This window comes from Pongo abelii, chromosome Y (genome assembly GCF_028885655.2).
Source record: "Pongo abelii isolate AG06213 chromosome Y, NHGRI_mPonAbe1-v2.0_pri, whole genome shotgun sequence".
Lineage (NCBI taxonomy): Eukaryota > Metazoa > Chordata > Mammalia > Primates > Hominidae > Pongo > Pongo abelii.
In genome coordinates, this window is record NC_072009.2 from 50,746,542 (window position 1) to 50,765,533 (window position 18,992).

At 37.4% G+C, this 18,992-nt stretch overlaps 1 protein-coding gene across 1 annotated transcript in view; it reads right to left on the reverse strand.

Annotated features, from left to right (window-relative positions):
- The window catches only part of LOC129053304 (deleted in azoospermia protein 1-like), a 66,889-nt gene that overhangs the window by 28,895 nt on the left and 19,002 nt on the right, over nt 1-18,992 (reverse strand). Inside the window, exons 9-13 of the mRNA XM_054545373.1 lie at nt 9,836-9,982; nt 9,481-9,572; nt 8,870-8,921; nt 8,376-8,439; nt 8,147-8,286 (exon numbers count right to left, since the gene is read on the reverse strand). Coding sequence (XP_054401348.1) covers nt 8,147-8,286; nt 8,376-8,439; nt 8,870-8,921; nt 9,481-9,572; nt 9,836-9,982 — 495 coding nt within the window. The remainder of the gene's footprint in view (nt 1-8,146; nt 8,287-8,375; nt 8,440-8,869; nt 8,922-9,480; nt 9,573-9,835; nt 9,983-18,992) is intronic.

The following is an 18,992-nucleotide window of genomic DNA, read 5'->3' on the forward strand; positions in this document are numbered from 1 at the left end:
TTTTGTACGTATAAAGTGGTAAAAGTGGAAAAGTGGTATGCCAATGTAAGTTAGTGTCCTGTTATTTGAATTTATTTTCAGCAGATTTGTTTTCGAGTTTCTTTTTTGGCTCCACTATTTAGCTGACTTATTTTGAAAAAAGTTTAATTAAGAACTAATCGAAACATCAGGAAACTACGACACATCATTAATTTAAAAATCACTGGTGAAGTGCTGTTGACTCTGAAAGCACAAAAAGCTGCCTAAGAGAAAGCTATTACACATACAGCTGTCTGAAAGAAAACAAAAGACGAAAGAAACTGTGTATCTTTTTGAACAACACAATAATGTTATAGTAGTAAGAAAGGAGTTCCTACTTTGTTAATTAGATGCTAGAAGTTACTGATTCTACACAGCTTTACTATACATGAAATCTAAATTGTGAAATCAACTGAAGCCGAGGTTACTGCACTTCTCTTTTCTTTCCTGCCTGTACTTGCTATTTTGGGTTTGTAACTAATGCCTAATGCTTTCCTTTAACAGCTTTATTTCATGACAGTGTTGTGGAAGAAAAATTTAAAACACTATTTTTAAGTTTTTCCTTTCTAAAAATGTCTTCCATTATTGTTTTTTCCAAATGACATTAAGCTGCATTATCTTGAACTATTAGGAACCTGATTAGATTTCCCTTCCCTATACACAATTCACCAATTCCTTCTCAGTTCATTCAGAAATCCCAAACAGAATAAAACAAAAGAAATTCTGAAATTCTTGTAGTTCTTCTCTTTTTCAATTCCCCCTTGATTTGTGGATGAACTTTGGCTATGTTTTTCTTTGATAAACAAGCTACATTACAGTATTGTCTCTGCACCATAGTGTTTGGATGTATTTTAATTTAGAAATCTAACATCTGGCAGAAACCTGTATCAGATTATGAGAGGTTATGGAAATGCACTGATTCTCAACTGGGCAAGATTTTTGAGCCCCAGGGGCATTTAGCGACGTTTAGAGATTGGCTGTCACAGCTAAGATGTATTCCTGCAATCTGATGGGCTGAAGCCCAGCCATGCTACTGCACATCCTACAATGCAAAGACAGCCTCCTACAATAAAGAATTATTTGGTGCCAAATTTGCAAAGGGTCTGGTTAAGAAACCTTGTGACAGTGCCACAAGAATTGAAGAGGAAAATTCTTGTTTGGGAAGAACCTGATTTCCATTGCTCACGAAAGTGAATCTTTTCATGACCTCAGTTTCAGTTTCCTTGCTTCAAAACAAATGGCTGGAAAAGATCTCTGGTGCCTCTTCTGATTCTCATACTCATTTGGATACCCGAAACAACCGTAGTTTGGTAAAGAAGAAAAAAAAGGCATTTGGTTTTATAAGAAGTTTGACTTTAGCTTGGATCTTATAAACTGGCTGCCTGCTCAACTGGAATCGTACATATAAAATTCACCGAATCTCTTTAATAGAGTCATCATATTTTAAATTAAGGAAGTAATGATCATGTCCTAGTCCTCGGCCAGCAGGTGGCGATCAAAGCAAACAAAGTAAGCAACGTACTTCATTTTTTGCAATGTACTTCATTTTTGCCATGGCTCGATTAGCAGGGATTGTTCAATTCCCACGTGTGTGTATTTATACATAATTATATAATGTATATATAAAAATCCACAATCAACAGACAACCTTTGGTTACTTCTAAACTATGGCCAAAAATATAAATCAATGCTTAGGATAAGAAAAGTTTAAGTTTAAAGAAAGTACCAACGTAACCGTCAATGGCATCCTGAAAACAAACTGCATTAAAGAAGTAATTTTCTTAATCATATCTTCAAGTGAGTTGTTGAATTTTGAAATGAGAAATGTTGGAATAGTAAACAGGAGTGAGCTTCAAGACCATCATATACACAACTCTCATTGCCACATAGAGCAAATACATTCCTTGTTACATGTGGACAACCAAGTGACGACGACAGCTAAAAGCTGCAAAAAAATTATCGTTATTTAAACTCCTGGGAGGTCAGCTCCTTTGCCAGTATTATCTAATTCAATTACTGTGTCAACATGTAAGCAAATTGGTATTTATATAAACTGACCAGGAAAAAGCCTATCATTTGTAGTCAGCAAAGTTACATTGGCAGCAAAAGAGGAGGAGCAAATAAAGAGAGTGATAAAATTTAGAAAATACGACGTGAAAATCAGAATGAAAACTTTAGTAAATCAAAGCGCAGATTCTCGGGGAGTGGTGCGTGGGGAGGATGAAATTCAAGCAATAAACAATCCTGGCAAAACAAAGCAAGAAAACACAAGAAAACAAAAGTATATATGAGACCTGAAAAATGGGTTGTGGCCACAGATAATAAAAGAATGCTATGCCGAAACTCTGTTTTCAAAGAGGAAGAAAGTATTTCTCAACGCATTTTACAAAGCTAAAAGCATATAAGCAACAAAGCCTCACCCAGATGATCCATCCCTGCCCTCAACACAAATGGGAAATTCCAGCAGTATATAAAGAGTCTAAGTTTATATTGGGAATGCAAGAATACTCAATTTGCAGGACACATTACTTTAATTCATCACTGAAAATCATTTGACAAAATACAGCACTCATTTTTAAATTTTTTTAAAACCCAAGTAAAATAGAGATAGAGGAATCTTCTTTTCGATCAATCTCATTCTACCCTATCATCAAGCTTACAAGTGAACTAGTTGAGTCAACTGAACTGAAAATAGGAATAAGGTAAGGGCACCAGGGCACCTCCTTATTACTCCTATATATTTTTTCCACTATGTATGACAAAAGTGAATACCAATACAAAGTCTTCTATGAATCAGTAAGAAAAATAAAATTAAAAACCTAATTTAAAAAGCTAAAGATCAATGATCAACTTCAACGATGATTTTAAAAAGTGGGCATCAACACAATGTAATATTTTCCAGCTATTAGGCTGACAATTTAAAAAATACTAGTAACTTTCACTGGAATGGGTGTGGAAAAGAGAGCGCTCTACACACCGTCAATGAGAAAATACCAATACGTGATTTACCAAGAGTACTGTGGAAAAGGTGCATCATGATTTGATAAGCGGGGATACTCACCAGTATACTAAAAAGGAGAAGTAGTTATAAAATTGTTATAAAAGGGGCAAAGTGCTTTCACCTAGCTATTTCACTGATAGCAATTCATCTCAAGAAATTAATAGCAGAAGCGTGCCAAGATATTTACACAAAGATATTCATGGCATCGCTTTTTTTCAGACTGAGTCTCTCTTTGCTGCCTAGGCTGGAGTGCAGTGGCACAATCTCAGCTCACAGCAACCTGCGTCCCAGGATCAAGTGATTCTGCTGCCTCAGCCTCCCGAGTAGTTGGGATTACAAGTGTGCGCCACCACGCCTGGCTAATTTTTTTGTGTTTTTAGTAGAGACAGGAAACAAAAATCATTCAAATATTCCTTCACATTTTCAAAAATACATGAGATAACACAATATTGAAGTACATACGCTGGCTCCTTTAATTTGTTATTATAATAAAAGAAACGGAACAGAAAAAAGAATTACTTTAGGTTTCTAATCTCTGACGTTCTTGTTGTTAACTCTATTATGTAAAACCTCAACTTTTTCCCAATTTTCTGGGGTTGGTATTGTGGAAATCTCAAGGATATTAGTTCTTGGAATTTATTACCACAGATATGATTATGGGTCACATACACAGTCATATCTATGAAAAGAGACGCAGAGGACTATTATTGTGAAGCAGCCAGCTAAAATACAAATATAATTCAAATTCTGTGCTCTAAAAGGTGGGTAGTAATTTTATTTCACTCTGTCTTTCTAAAAAATTGATAAAAGTCAGTCTGGATGTTTCAGCTATTTGACGGCAAAGATGAAAAAAAACCATGCTACAATATAGAAGGGGACACCAAGTCTCAAAAAACTGTTCTACAGTGAAGTTTTTGCTAAGTACATTCCTGTCAAAATATTATGCAATTACTTCTAAATAATACGGAGGCCTTCATTCTAGACTAATTCTAAGTGTTGTCTTAAATTTTAGGTACATTTCACTACTTTAAAATGGCAAACTATTCAAGCAATTTGTATAACAAAGGGCTCAATAATATCTGAAAGTAAATCATTTTAGTCCCTCTTAAATTACCTGACAATTATATACAAGCAAATGACATCCAGTGATGACGTGAACTGCTGAATTTGGATAAGTAGGATATGCCTATAAATAAAGTTTACAGCAAGAATGTATGAATACGGTAAAACATTTTGTTAATTAGAAATACTATTCCCAATATAAAAAACTATGAAAAAGTTTTAAAACATTACTTTTCTATATACAGCACCGCAGATTCTAAATGAGTGACTGATTTTATGAAGAAAGAAAGATTCTGTCAAGTGAGGCCCTTTGGCTGGGGAGGAGGAACAGACTAATGAAAAAAGAAGTGACTATTTCACCAGACAAGTTGACCTTATTTATACTGTGTACTTATGCCCACCCAGAAGTTATTTCTTATTCTGGTGATAAGGCTCTATTAAGACAGACTTCAATGTAAGTTAAATTAATGCATTTGCTTTCTTTCTTTCTTAAAATACTTCCAAAGGGTTTTGTATTTGACAAGACCACAGGGTAATATGAAGTTCTCCTATAAATGTTACGGCTTTTTCTGTACTTCATTTCAAAAAACTAAGGGCGGTATATAATCCGCAACTGGAAAAGAGACAGTATAATGTCTTCTACGATTCAATAAATACTTAGTGATTGAAAACATATACATAGCATCACACATGAATACACCCAGATTACGTAATGGCTCACAGTAAATGTGAGGAACAGGGCTTTTTTTCTAGCCATCGTTCACAGGACGAAAAAGAAGCAGAGGTATACCCTACCCGTTTCAAGTACATGGAAAATGTCAACAAACGAGAGACACTGAAGAACTATTTCACCACTATTTTCTTACTTTATTTTCCATCAAAGAAAATGTCTTTTAAACTAAGACATAAATAAAACAAACTAAAAAGAAAATAAACGTTAGTTATCACCAGTAAGTGACAGAGTATGTCAAATCCTACTTTAAATATCAAGGTAACCAGGATCAGAGAAATTACATGCCAGACACTCACGGGATTTATAAATATAGTAAAACACATCAGAAATCTCCCCATTCCAGAACCAGAATATACCCAGAAGTCAGCAATCTATATGAGGAGGCATCTGGAAAACACTGCAAGTAAAGAATAGCTGGATGAATTGCTAACCTTAGAGAAGAATAAACTAGGCAGACACACGAAGACAGCTGCTTTCAAATATTTTTGGAACTAGTTATTTGGCGGGAAAGCAGTTCGGGTGTTTTAGAGGTAGTATTCTTTTTTCTTCCTATTCTTATTTAAGAGTAATTAATAGCAAAACATTTCTGTTTCTCTTGAACACTTTTTTTTTTTTTTTTTTTTTTTTTTTTTTTTTTTTTTTTACGAAGGGAAAGGCCAGAGGCAGATTCCAGGCAGATACACGCTCATTCTAAGGCCACATTAATATTACCTTTCATGGACTGTATAGTCAATCTAAAAGTAACTGAATTCTTATCATTATGTGGACCAGCCATTGCTTAAGCATGCAAAAACCTGGGAGAGAAAAAGGCACTGTTGCTCCCATAAGAGTTTAAAATTGGGTTAAAAAGAAAGTAACAAAATGTGCCACATTAATACAAAGAACGATTTAAAAAAACTACAGGCACGTATGAAATAGAAAAAAATCAAGAAAGAACAGGGAGTGTACGTTTGGCACATTCACTTTACCTGAGGTACAGCATAACTCCTTTGCTCCCCAACAGGCCGCTGTGGTGGCATCTTGGGGGAAAAAAAAAAAAAAAAAAGGAAACCAAAATTATTCAAATATTACTACACATTTTCAAAAACACGTGAGACAGACAACATCGAAGTACTTCTCATGCTGGCTCCTTGGTTAATAGAATAAAAGAAACAGAATAGAAAAAATAAGTACTTTAGGTTTCTAATCCCTCAACTTCTTGTTCTTCCTTCTACATAGAAAATCTCACCTTTTTCCCAATTTTCTGCAAATCGCATTGTGAAACTCTCAAAGATACTAATTCTTTGAATTTGGTACCACACATATGATTATCGGTCATAGATATAGTTGTATCATTGAAAAGAGACCCAGAGAACTACTATCATGAAGCAGCAAGCTAAAATAAGAACACAATTGGAATTCTGTGCTCTAAGAATTGGGTAAAGCTTTTACTTCACTCTGTATCTCTAAATTCATGAAAGACAGTCTGCATGTTTCAGCTCTTTGACGGCAAACATAACAAAATACATGCTAAAACAAAGATGGGAACACCAAATCTCAGAAATTGTTCTACAGAAAAGTTATTGCCAAGTACCCTCCTGTCAAAATATTATTTCATCACTTCTAAATACTACAGAGGCCTTCATTACGCTAATTCTAAGCGTTTTCTAAAATTTCAGGTACACTTCACTAGTTTAAAATGACAACCTATTCAGGCAATTTGTATAAACAAGCAGAAGGCCTCAATGGTAGCTGAAAGTAAATCATTTTACTCCCTGTTCAATTAACTGATTATTATATAAAGGCAACTGATATCGAGTGATGACCTGACCTGGTGAATTTGGGTAAGTAGAATAAGCCTGAAAATAAAGTTTACAGAAAGAATGGATTAATACGGTAAAACACTGTTATTTTAATTAGAAGGAAGTATCATTCCCAACGTGACAAAAATAGGAAGAACATTGAAATAGTAATTGTTTCTCTACCTACAGCAATGCAGATTTCTAAATGAATGACAGACATTATGAAGAAACAAATATTCCCTGTCAAGTGCTACCCTTTGGGTGGGGAAGGGGAAGAGACAAATGACAAAAGAAGTGCCTATTGCACCAGCCAAAGTTTACCTTATTTACACTGTCTACCTATGCCCACCCAGAAGTAATTTCTGACACTGGTGATAAGGCTCTATTAAGACAGATTTCAACGTAAGTTAAATTAATATATTTGCTATTTCTTTGGCAAAATACTTCCAGACTGTTTTGTATTTGACAATATTATAGGGTAATACTGTAGTTCTTCGACAGATGTTACGGCTTTCTCGGTACTTCATTTCCACAAATTAAGGGCAGTATATAAGCCACAAATGGAAAAGAGACAGTATAATGTCTTCGACGTTTCAATGAATACTTACTAATTAAAAACATACAGGTAGCAGCATTCATGAATACACCCATATTCAGTAATGGCTCACCGTAAATGCCAGAAACAAGCAGGGCTTTTATTCTAGCCATTGCTCAGAGAAGGAAAAAGAAGAGGAGGTGTACCCTACACATTTCAAGGACATGGAAAATGTCAACATATGAGAGACACTGAAGAACTATTTCACTACTATTTTGTTACTTTATATTCCATCAAAGAAAAGGTCTTTTAAACACACACAGAAATGAAAGGAACGAAGAACAAAATAAACGTTATTTATCACCAGTAAGTGACAGAGGATGTCAAATCCTACTTTAAATATCAAAGCAACCAGCATCAGAGAAATGACATGCCAGAAACTCACGGGATTTATAGACAGAGTAAAAGAGATCAGAAATCTACCCATCTCAGAACCAGAATATATCCAGAAGTCAGCAATTTATATGAGGAGGCATCTGGAAAGCATTGCAAGTAAAGAGGAGCTACAGAAATCTACCCATCCAAGAACCAGAATATATCCAGAAGTCAGCAATTTATACGAGGAGGCATCTGGAAATCATTGCAAGCAAAGAATAGCTAGGTTAACTGCTAACCTTAGAGAACAATAAGCTAGGCAGACACATAAGGAGAGCGGCTTCCAAATGCTTTAGGAACTAGTTATATGGGGTGAAAAAGGAAGAGATAGGAAGAGATTTGTTCGTATGTCTACAGAGATCATTTCTCAGAGAAAGTCTCACAAAGTATATAGAAGATTTTTAGCTCAAATAACCAACACTAAGAGTAAGAAATTTCTAACAAAAGTAACAAATTTCCCATTACTCACACTGTTCAAACAGGGATTCCATTGCCACTTACTATGGAAAGTGTAGATACAATTCCACAGACGCAAGGATGACTACAATAAACAAGAGAACAGGAACATAAGCAGTTCTTACCTGAACGTACTGAGTTACAGGATTCAGCGTGATTAGGGGCTGCAGGCAAGTTTCAGTGTTTGGATTCCTCCAGACGTTCTGAAACTGTGGTGGAGGAGGAGGATTAAATACCAAAGGACATGGCTGCACATGACGAGCACCTTTTTGAAAAGCAAGAAGAAAAAAGCCTACTTTTAGTTATTTGAAAAGCTACCCGGGTCAAAAAAGAACAATTTCTTTTCCTACTCACAGAACTTTTGTTTCCTGATTGCAGGGCCCAGCTTCAGCTTTTTACCCTGGAGATGTATCTGTGACTGAAAAGAGAACAGTAACAAAACTAAAATCCATTTTCAAGTCTTAGCTTCCAAGACTTGGGTAAACACCTAAAGTCTTCTAAAGTGCCTATCATCATAGACGATCAGTGACAACTACGCACCAAATTAAAATTTGTCATCATGAAGCTACCTTACTTACCCTTGCCACTCTAATCAGTGTCAAGAGGCATCAAGTGAAAGTTGATCAAAAGCTTTTCATCACCCTGTCTCCAACCTTTCCTGTCTGTAGTTCGTGAACCTAGGTGTCCACTCAGAAATAAACAGGATCTATCAAGTTATGGGAGGTGACTCTGAGTTTGGATTTTGAACAGGAAGTCTAGCTTCCTCCAAATTTTACACAAGTCTGAGTATATCTCTAACACTAAACGTCGTAGCAGTAAGATAAGAAAGAGATTTTTCTATTACTTACCTCTACTATCTTCTGGACATCCACATCATCAACAAATGAAACAAATCCATAGCTATAAAGGCAGACAAATGAAGCATAAAATCACCATCATACAGTACATGGTTCAGAACTTCTACTATTCTATATACAGAAGTGATCATGACCAAAGATGAATAATATACCATGATAAGTATTTGCTAACATGCACATGACAGATCCTCTACAAATACTACTTTTTCTTAAGCAGAACTATGTCAAAATGTGCTAGGATTAGGGCAGTGTGAAAACTTCATTGATTAACAAAGAATTCGCATCTGTGAACCTGAATTTAACTTACTATCTAAGACAAGGTGGTTAAAATTTAAGATGCGGTGCAGTGTATGAAGAAAACAATTATTTGAGAAAACTGATTAACTCATCTGTATGAAATAAAAATTGCAGACATTTCAAAGCAAACATTAGAAAAATGATTAAATAAAAGAACTGGTAATAACCTTTTATCCCCTACGTGAAAGAAATTAACACCGCAACAATTTCATTTATACAAGGGTCAGAATATCAGTTTTGAAGTCTTGTCTCATACCTATAGAACAGGGGACTAGAGTTCAGATATTTTTGATAAAATTACTCACCCTTTGGACACACCACTTCGATTCGTGATTATCTTCACTTCTTTCACTGAACCGTATCTACCAAAGCAGCTTCTGATCTCAGTTTCATCCGGCTATGGAACAGAATGGAACGTCAGAGTAAAAATTCAGCATTCAAAAATTTCAACTTTACTACAATTTTACTACCATGAGGGGGAAATTTTTTCCCCATTTATCCCCAAATGACCAGTAGCTCTTCGTCAAAGATATTTTTAGTACCTATGGGTCAAACCAGAAGCAATTCTAAACCTCCATGAAGTACAAAAACACATTAAGTTTGTAACAGGGCCCAAATCCCATTGTATTTTAAGGTAACAATGAGGTATGAATACAATACCCTATCATCAATTCCACCAACAAAAACAGTGTTTGGCATGATTTTGCCTTCTGGTAAGACCCAGCCTTGGCTAGCCGCAGCTGATGAAGACTGGGTGCTGGCCTCTCTGCAGGTGGTTGAGTTGGGAGTCTCAGGATTTGCAGCAGACTGTAATTTGGAAAGTAGACATCATAATTACGTATGCAGGCAAAACCCATACACAATGTGAAATATCATTTTGTATTTTACGTATATTTTATATAAATTACTTTCACTGTAAATTAGTCACCAGTGCAGCTCAGTTCAGGCTCAGGATTTAAACTAATCAGAGGACATCGGCATGGAATTTTAACCAAAGGATATAGTACTTTCTTAAACCTACTGCCGCTCATCACCGAGTCTTGTATAATGCTGTGGAAGAATACTCATTTAGTATTTGTGAAAATACTCTGTGAAGTAGTTAAAAAAGACACCCAAAACTAGAAAGTTTAGACTGGTAAAAATTAAAGTTATTAAAATCATCCTGAGTTGAAAATTTAGGGGAGGAGCCAAGATGGCCGAATAGGAACAGCTCCGGTCTACAGCTCCCAGCGTGAGCGATGCAGAAGACGGGTGATTTCTGCATTTCCACCTGAGGTACTGGGTTCATCTCACTAGGGAGTGCCAGACAGTGGGCGCAGGTCAGTGGGTGCGCGCGCTGTGCGCGAGCTGAAGAAGGGCGAGGCACTGCCTCACTCGGGAAGTGCAACGGGTCATGGAGTTCCCTTTCGTAGTCAAAGAAAGGGGTGACAGACGGCACCTGGAAAATTGGGTCACTCCCACCCGAATACTGCGCTTTTCCGGCGGGCTTAAAAAACGGCGCACCAGGAGATTATATCCCGCACCTGGCTCAGAGGGTCCTACGCCCACGGAGTCTCGCTGATTGCTAGCACAGCAGTCTGAGATCAAACTGCAAGGCGGCAGCGAGGCTGGGGGAGGGGCGCCCACCATTGCCCAGGCTTGCTTAGGTAAACACAGCAGCTGGGAAGCTCGAACTGGGTGGAGCCCACCACAGCTCAAGGAGGCCTGCCTGCCTCTGTAGGCTCCACCTCTGGGGGCAGGGCACAGACAAACAAAAAGACAGCAGTAACTTCTGCAGACCTAAATGTCCCTGTCTGACAGCTTTGAAGAGAGCAGTGGTTCTCCCAGCATGCAGCTGGAGATCTGAGAACGGGCAGACTGCCTCCTCAAGTGGGTCCCTGACCCTGACCCCCGGTCAGCCTAACTGGGAGGCACCCCCCAGCAGGGGCAGACTGACACCTCACACGGCCGGGTACTCCAACAGACCTGCAGCTGAGGGTCCTGTCTGTTAGAAGGAAAACTAACAAACAGAAAGGACATCCACACCAAAAACCCATCTGTACATCACCATCATCAAAGAGCAAAAGTAGACAAAACCATACAGATGGGGAAAAAACAGAGCAGAAAAACTGGAAACTCTAAAAAGCAGAGGGCCTCTCCTGCTCCTCCAAAGGAACGCAGTTGCTCACCAGCAACGCAACAAAGCTGGACGGAGAATGACTTTGACGAGCTGAGAGAAGGCGGCTTCAGACGATCAAATTACTCTTGAGCTACGGGAGGATATTCAAACCAAAGGCAAAGAAGTTGAAGCCTTTGAAAAAAATTTAGAAGAATGTATAACTAGAATAACCAATACAGAGAAGTGCTTAAAGGAGCTGATGGAGCTGAAAACCAAGGCTCGAGAACTACGTGAAGAATGCAGAAGCCTCAGGAGCCGATGCGATCAAATGGAAGAAAGGGTATCAGCGATGGAAGATGAAATGAATGAGATGAAGCGAGAAGGGAAGTTTAGAGAAAAAAGAATAAACAGAAACGAGCAAAGCCTCCGAGAAATATGGGACTATGTGAAAAGACCAAATCTACGTCTGATTGGTGTACCTGAAAGTGACGGGGAGAATGGAACCAAGTTGGAAAACACTCTGCAGGATATTATCCAGGAGAACTTCCCCAATCTAGCAAGGCAGGCCAACATTCAGATTCAGGAAATACAGAGAACGCCACAAAGATACTCCTCGAGAAGAGCAACTAACTCCAAGACACATAATTGTCAGATTCACCAAAGTTGAAATGAAGGAAAAAATGTTAAGGGCAGCCAGAGAGAGAGGTTGGGTTACTCTCAAAGGGAGGCCCATGAGACTAACAGCGGATCTCTCGGCAGAAACTCTACAAGCCAGAAGAGAGTGGGGGCCAATATTCAACATTCTTAAAGAAAAGAATTTTCAGCCCCGAATTTCATATCCAGCCAAACTAAGCTTCCTAAGTGAAGGAGAAATAAAATACTTTACAGACAAGCAACTGCTGAGAGATTTTGTCACCACCAGGCCTGCCCTAAAAGAGCTCCTGAAGGAAGTGCGAAACGTGGAAAGAACAACCGGTACCAGCCGCTGCAAAATCATGCCAAAATGTAAAGACCATCGAGACTAAGAAGAGACTGCATCAACTAACGAGCAAAATAAACCAGCTAACATCATAATGACAGGATCAAATTCACACATAACAATATTAACTTTAAATGTAAATGGACGAAATGCTCCAATTAAAAGACACAAGACTGGCAAACTGGATAAAGGGTCAAGACCCATCAGTGTGCTGTATTCAGGAAACCCATCTCACGTGCAGAGACACACATAGGCTCAAAATAAAAGGATGGAGGAAGATCTACCAAGCAAATGGAAAACAAAAAAAGGCAGGGGTTGCAATCCTAGTCTCTGATAAAACAGACTTTAAACCGACAAAGATCAAAAGAGACAACGAAGGCTATTACATAATGGTAAAGGGATCAATTCAACAAGAAGAGCTAACTATCCTAAATATACATGCACCCAATACAGGAGCACCCAGATTCATAAAGCAAGTCCTGAGTGACCTACAAAGAGACTTAGACTCCCACACATTAATAATGGGAGACTTTAACACCCCACTGTCAACATTAGACACATCAACGAGACAGAAAGTCAACAAGGATACCCAGGAATTGAACTCAGCTCTGCACCAAGCGGACCTAATAGACATCTACAGAACTCTCCACCCCAAATCAACAGAATATACCTTTTTTTCAGCACCACACCACACCTATTCCAAAACTGACCACATACTTGGAAGTAAAGCTCTCCTCAGTAAATGTAAAAGAACAGAAATTATAACAAACTATCTCTCAGATCACAGTGCAATCAAGCTAGAACTCAGGATTAAGAATCTCACTCAAAACCGCTCAACTACATGGAAACTGAACAACCTGCTCCTGAATGACTACTGGGTACATAACGAAATGAAGGCAGAAATAAAGATGTTCTTTGAAACCAACGAGAACCAAGACACAACATACCAGAATCTCTGGGATGCATTCAAAGCAGTGTGTAGAGGCAAATTTATAGCACTAAATGCCCCCAAAACAAAGCAGGAAAGATCCAAAATTGACACCCTAACATCACAATTAAAAGAACTAGAAAAGCAAGAGCAAACACATTCAAAAGCTAGCAGAAGGCAAGAAATAACTAAAATCAGAGCAGAACTGAAGGAAATAGAGACACAAAAAAACCCTTCAAAAAATTAATGAATCCAGGAGCTGGTTTTTTGAAAGGATCAACAAAATTGACAGAGAAGAATCAGATAGATGCAATAAAAAAATGATAAAGGGGATATCACCACCGATCCCACAGAAATACAAAAGGAATTTGTATTTCAATTCCTAGAAATTTCAAAAGAAATTTGAAAGGATCAACAAAATCGACAGAGAAGAATCAAATAGATGCAATAAAAAATGATAAAGGGGGTATCACCACCGATCCCACAGAAATACAAACTACCATCAGAGAATACTACAAACAGCTCTACACAAATAAACTAGAAAATCTAGAAGAAATGGATAAATTCCTCGACACATACACTGTCCCAAGACTAAACCAGGAAGAAGTTGAATCTCTGAATAGACCAATAACAGGATCTGAAATTGTGGCAATAATCAATACCTTACCAACCAAAAAGAGTCCAGGACCAGATGGATTCACAGCCAAATTCTACCGGAGGTACAAGGAGGAACTGGTACCATTCCTTCTGAAACTATTCCAACCAATAGAAAAAGAGGGAATCCTCCCTAACTCATTTTATGAGGCCAGCATCATCCTGATACCAAAGCCGGGCAGAGACACAACCAAAAAAGAGAATTTTAGAACAATATCCTTGATGAACACTGATGCAAAAATCCTCAATAAAATACTGGCACACCGAATCCAGCAGCACATCAAAAAGCTTATCCACCATGATCAAGTGGGCTTCACCCCTGGGATGCAAGGCTGGTTCAATATACGCAAATCAATAAATGTAATCCAGCATATAAACAGAACCAAAGCCAAAAACCACATGATTATCTCAATAGATGCAGAAAAGGCCTTTGACAAAATTCAACAACCCTTCATGCTAAAAACTCTCAATAAATTAGGTATTGATGGGACGTATCTCAAAATCATAAGAGCTATCTATGACAATATTGACCCACAGCCAATATCATACTGAATGGGCAAAAACTGGAAGCATTCCCTTTGAAAACTGGCACAAGACAGGGATGCCCTCTCTCACCACTCCTATTCAACATAGTGTTGGAAGTTCTGGCCAGGGCAATGAGGCAGGAGAAGGAAATAAAGGATATTCAATTAGGAAAAGAGGAAGTCAAATTGTCCCTGTTTGCAGACGACATGATTGTATATCTAGAAAACCCCACTGTCTCAGCCCAAAATCTCCTTAAGCTGATAAGCAACCTCAGCAAAGTCTCAGGATACAAAATCAATGTACAAAAATCACAAGCATTCTTATACACCAACAACAGACAAACAGAGAACCAAATCATGAGGGAACTCCCATTCACAATTGCTTCAAAGAGAATAAAATACCTAGGAATCCAACTTACAAGGGACGTGAAGGACCTCTTCAAGGAGAACTACAAACCACTGCTCAAGGAAATAAAAGAGGATACAAACAAATGGAAGAACATTCCATGCTCATGGGTAGGAAGAATCAATATCATGAAAATGGCCATACTGCCCAAGGTAATTTACAGATTCAATGCCATCCCCATCAAGCTACCAATGACTTTCCTCACAGAACTGGAAAAAACTACTTTAAAGTTCATATGGAACCAGAAAAGAGCCCGCATCACCAAGTCAAAAGAACAAAGCTGGAGGCATCACACTACCTGACTTCAAACTATACTACAAGGCTACAGTAACCAAAACAGCATGGTACTGGTACCAAAACAGAGATATAGATCAATGGAATAGAACAGAGCCCTCAGAAATAACGCTGCATATCTACAACTATCTGATCTTTGACAAACCTGAGAAAAACAAGCAATGGGGAAAGGATTCCCTATTTAATAAATGGTGCTGGGAAAACTGGCTAGCCATATGTAGAAAGCTGAAACTGGATCCCTTCCTTACACCTTACACAAAAATCAATTCAAGATGGATTAAAGACTTAAACATTAGACCTAAAACCATCAAAACCCTAGAAGAAAACCTAGGCATTACCATTCAGGACATAGGCATGGGCAAGGACTTCATGTCTAAAACACCAAAAGCAATGGCAACAAAAGCCAAAATTGACAAACGGGATCTAATTAAACTAAAGAGCTTCTGCACAGCAAGAGAAACTACCATCAGAGTGAACAGACAACCTACAAAATGGGAGAAAATTTTCGCAACCTACTCATCTGACAAAGGGCTAATATCCAGAATCTACAATGAACCCAAACAAATTTACAAGAAAAAAACAAACAACCCCATCAAAAAGCGCGCGAAGGACATGAACAGACACTTCTCAAAAGAAGACATATATGCAGCCAAAAAACACATGAAACAATGCTCACCATCACTGGCCATCAGAGAAATGCAAATCAAAACCACAATGAGATACCATCTCACACCAGTTAGAATGGCAATCATTAAGAAGTCAGGAAACAACAGGAGCTGGAGACGATGTGGAGAAATAGGAAAACTTTTCCACTGTTGGTGGGACTGTAAACTAGTTCAACCCTTGTGGAAGTCAGTGTGGCGATTCCTCAGGGATCTAGAACTAGAAATTCCATTTGACCCAGCCATCCCATTACTGGGTATACACCCAAAGGACTATAAATCATGCTGCTATAAAGACACAAGCACGTGTCTGTTTATGGTGGCATTATTCACAATAGCAAAGACTTGGAACCAACCCAAATGTCCAACAAGGATAGACTGGATTAAGAAAATGTGGCACACATACACCATGGAATACTATGCAGCCATAAAAAATGATGAGTTCATGTCCTTTGTAGGGACATGGACGAAATTGGAAATCATCATTCTCAGTAAACTATCGCCAAGAACAAAAAACCAAAATCCGCATATTCTCACTCATAGGTGGGAATTGAACAATGAGAACACATGGAAACAGGAAGGGGAACATCAGACTCTGGGGACTGTTGTGGGGTGGGGGGAGGGGAGAGGCATAGCATTGGGAGATATACCTAATGCTAGATGACGAGTTAGTGGGTGCAGCGCACCAGCATGGCACAAGTATACATATGTAACTAACCTGCACATTGCGCACATGTACCCTAAAACCTAAAGTATAATAATAATAAATAAATGAATGAACAAATTTTTTAAAAAATCATCCTGTTCTACATTCATAAACAACTTTTCACTTTACTGAGTATACTGAAGATAAACCTTAAAAAAAAAAAAAAGACCCCGCACCAAAAAGAAAATAAGCCTCAATGTGTTAAATCAATTTCTTATAATCCTCTTCGCTAACGCTAGGGTGTTCAAAGCATCTTTTGAAATAACACTTTTCTTCCTGAGTAACACGAAATCAGTCCGACTGATAATTCTAGTTTTCAAAGTGGGCTGATAGATATAAATCATACCATCTTTATTTTCAGATTAAAAAAACACATACATATAACTCATTCATTTTCTAGATTCTGATCAGAACTGTCTTTATTCTTTCCACTGTTGACTCTAAGGTTAATGTAAAATTTTCTGAAGTAGTATTCATAACTAATATATATGTTGGACAAACAATATAGCACAGTGAAACAAAAATTAATTTAGTCAGGAGATCTAGGTTTATGTCCCTTACAGGTAAGTGGTTATAAGCCACCTACTTACTTACCAGCTATGTATCTGTGGGCAAACTGCTTTGAGAATGAAATGAGATAACCTCTGTGAATTCATTTTGTATGTATAAAGTGGTAACAGTGGTAATGCCAATGTAAGTTAGTGTCCTGTTATTTGAATTTATTTTCAGCCGATTTGTTTTCAAGTTTCTTTTTTGGCTTCACTATTTAGCTGACTTATTTTGAAACAAATTTTAATTAAGAACTAATTGAAACAACATCAGGAAACTATGACACATCATTAACTTAAAAATCATTGATGAAGTGCTGTTGACTTTAAAAGGTAAGTACAAAAAGCTGCAAAAGACAAAACTATTACACATACACCAGTCTGAAAGAAAACAAAAGACGAAAGAAACTGTGTATCTTTTTGAACAACACAATAATGTTATCAAAGTTAATAAGAAAAGTGGGTTCCTGCTTTGGTAATTAGATGCTAGAAGTTACTGAGTCTAATTAGATGCTAGAAGTTACTGATTCTACGCAGCTTTACTACACACGAAATCTAAATTGTCACATCAACTAAAGCCGAGGTTACTGCATTTCTCTATTCTTTCGTGCTTGTACCTGCTATTTTGGGTTTGCAACTCATTCCTAATTCTTTCCTTTAACAGCGTTATTTCATGACAGTGATGTGGAAGAAAAATTTACAACACTATTTTTAAAGTTTTTCCTTTCTAAAAATGTCTTCCATTATTGTTTTTTCCAAATGACATTAAGCTGCATTATCTTGAACTACTGGGAACCTGCTTAGATTGCCCTTCCCCATAGACAATTTACCGATTCCTTCTCACTTCATTCAGAAATCCCAAACAGAATAAAATAAAACAAAACAAAAGAAATTCTGAAACTCTTGTAGTTTCTCTCCTTTTCAACTCCCCCTTGATTTGTGGATGAACTTTGGATATGTTTTTCTTTGATAAGCAAGCTATATTACGGTATTGTCTCTGCACCACAGTGTTTGGATGTATTTTAATTTAGAAATGTAACATCTGGCAGAAACCTGCGTCAGATCATGACAGGTTATGGAAATGCACTGATTCTCAACTGGGCAAGATTTTTGAGCCCCAGGGGCATTCAGCGACGTTTAGAGATTGGCTGTCACAACTGAGATGTATTCCTGGAATCTGATGGGCTGAAGGCCAGGCATACTACTGCACATCCTACAATGCAAAGACAGCCTCCTACAATAAAGAATTATTTGGTGCCAAATTTGCAAAGGGTCTGGTTAAGAAACCTTGTGACAGTGACACAAGAACTGAAGAGGAAAATTCTTGTTTGGGAAGAACCTGATTTCCATTGCTCACGAAAGTGAATCTTTTCATGACCTCAGTTTCAGTTTCCTTGCTTGAAAGCGAAATGGCCGGAAAAGGCCTCGGGTGTCTCTTCTGATTCTCATACTCTATTCACAAATAGTAAAATGGATACTTAGTTTGGTAAAGAGGAAAAAAGGCATTTGGTTTTATAAGAAGTTTGACTTTAGCTTGGATCTTACAAACTGGCTGCCTGCTTAACTGGAATCGTACATATAAAATTCACTGAATCTCTTTAACAGCGTGCTAACATTTTAAATTAAGCAAGTCACCATCACGTCCTAGTCCTCAGCGAGCAGGTGGCGCTCAAAGCTAACAAAGTAAGCCACGTACTTCATTTTTTGCAATGTACCTCATTTTTACCATGGCTTGACTAGCAGGGATTGTTCAATTCCGACTCTGTGTGTATTTATACATAATTATGTAAGGTATATATATCTATATAAATATTATATATCTATACAAATATTATGTGTATATAAATATTATATATATCTATAATTATATATATTATATAAATGTTATATATATAGATATTATATAAATGTTATATATATTTTACATAAATGTTATATATAAATATTTTCTACATCTATTTTTATATATAATATATTTATTTATATATAAATATTTTATATGTGTATATATATGTATA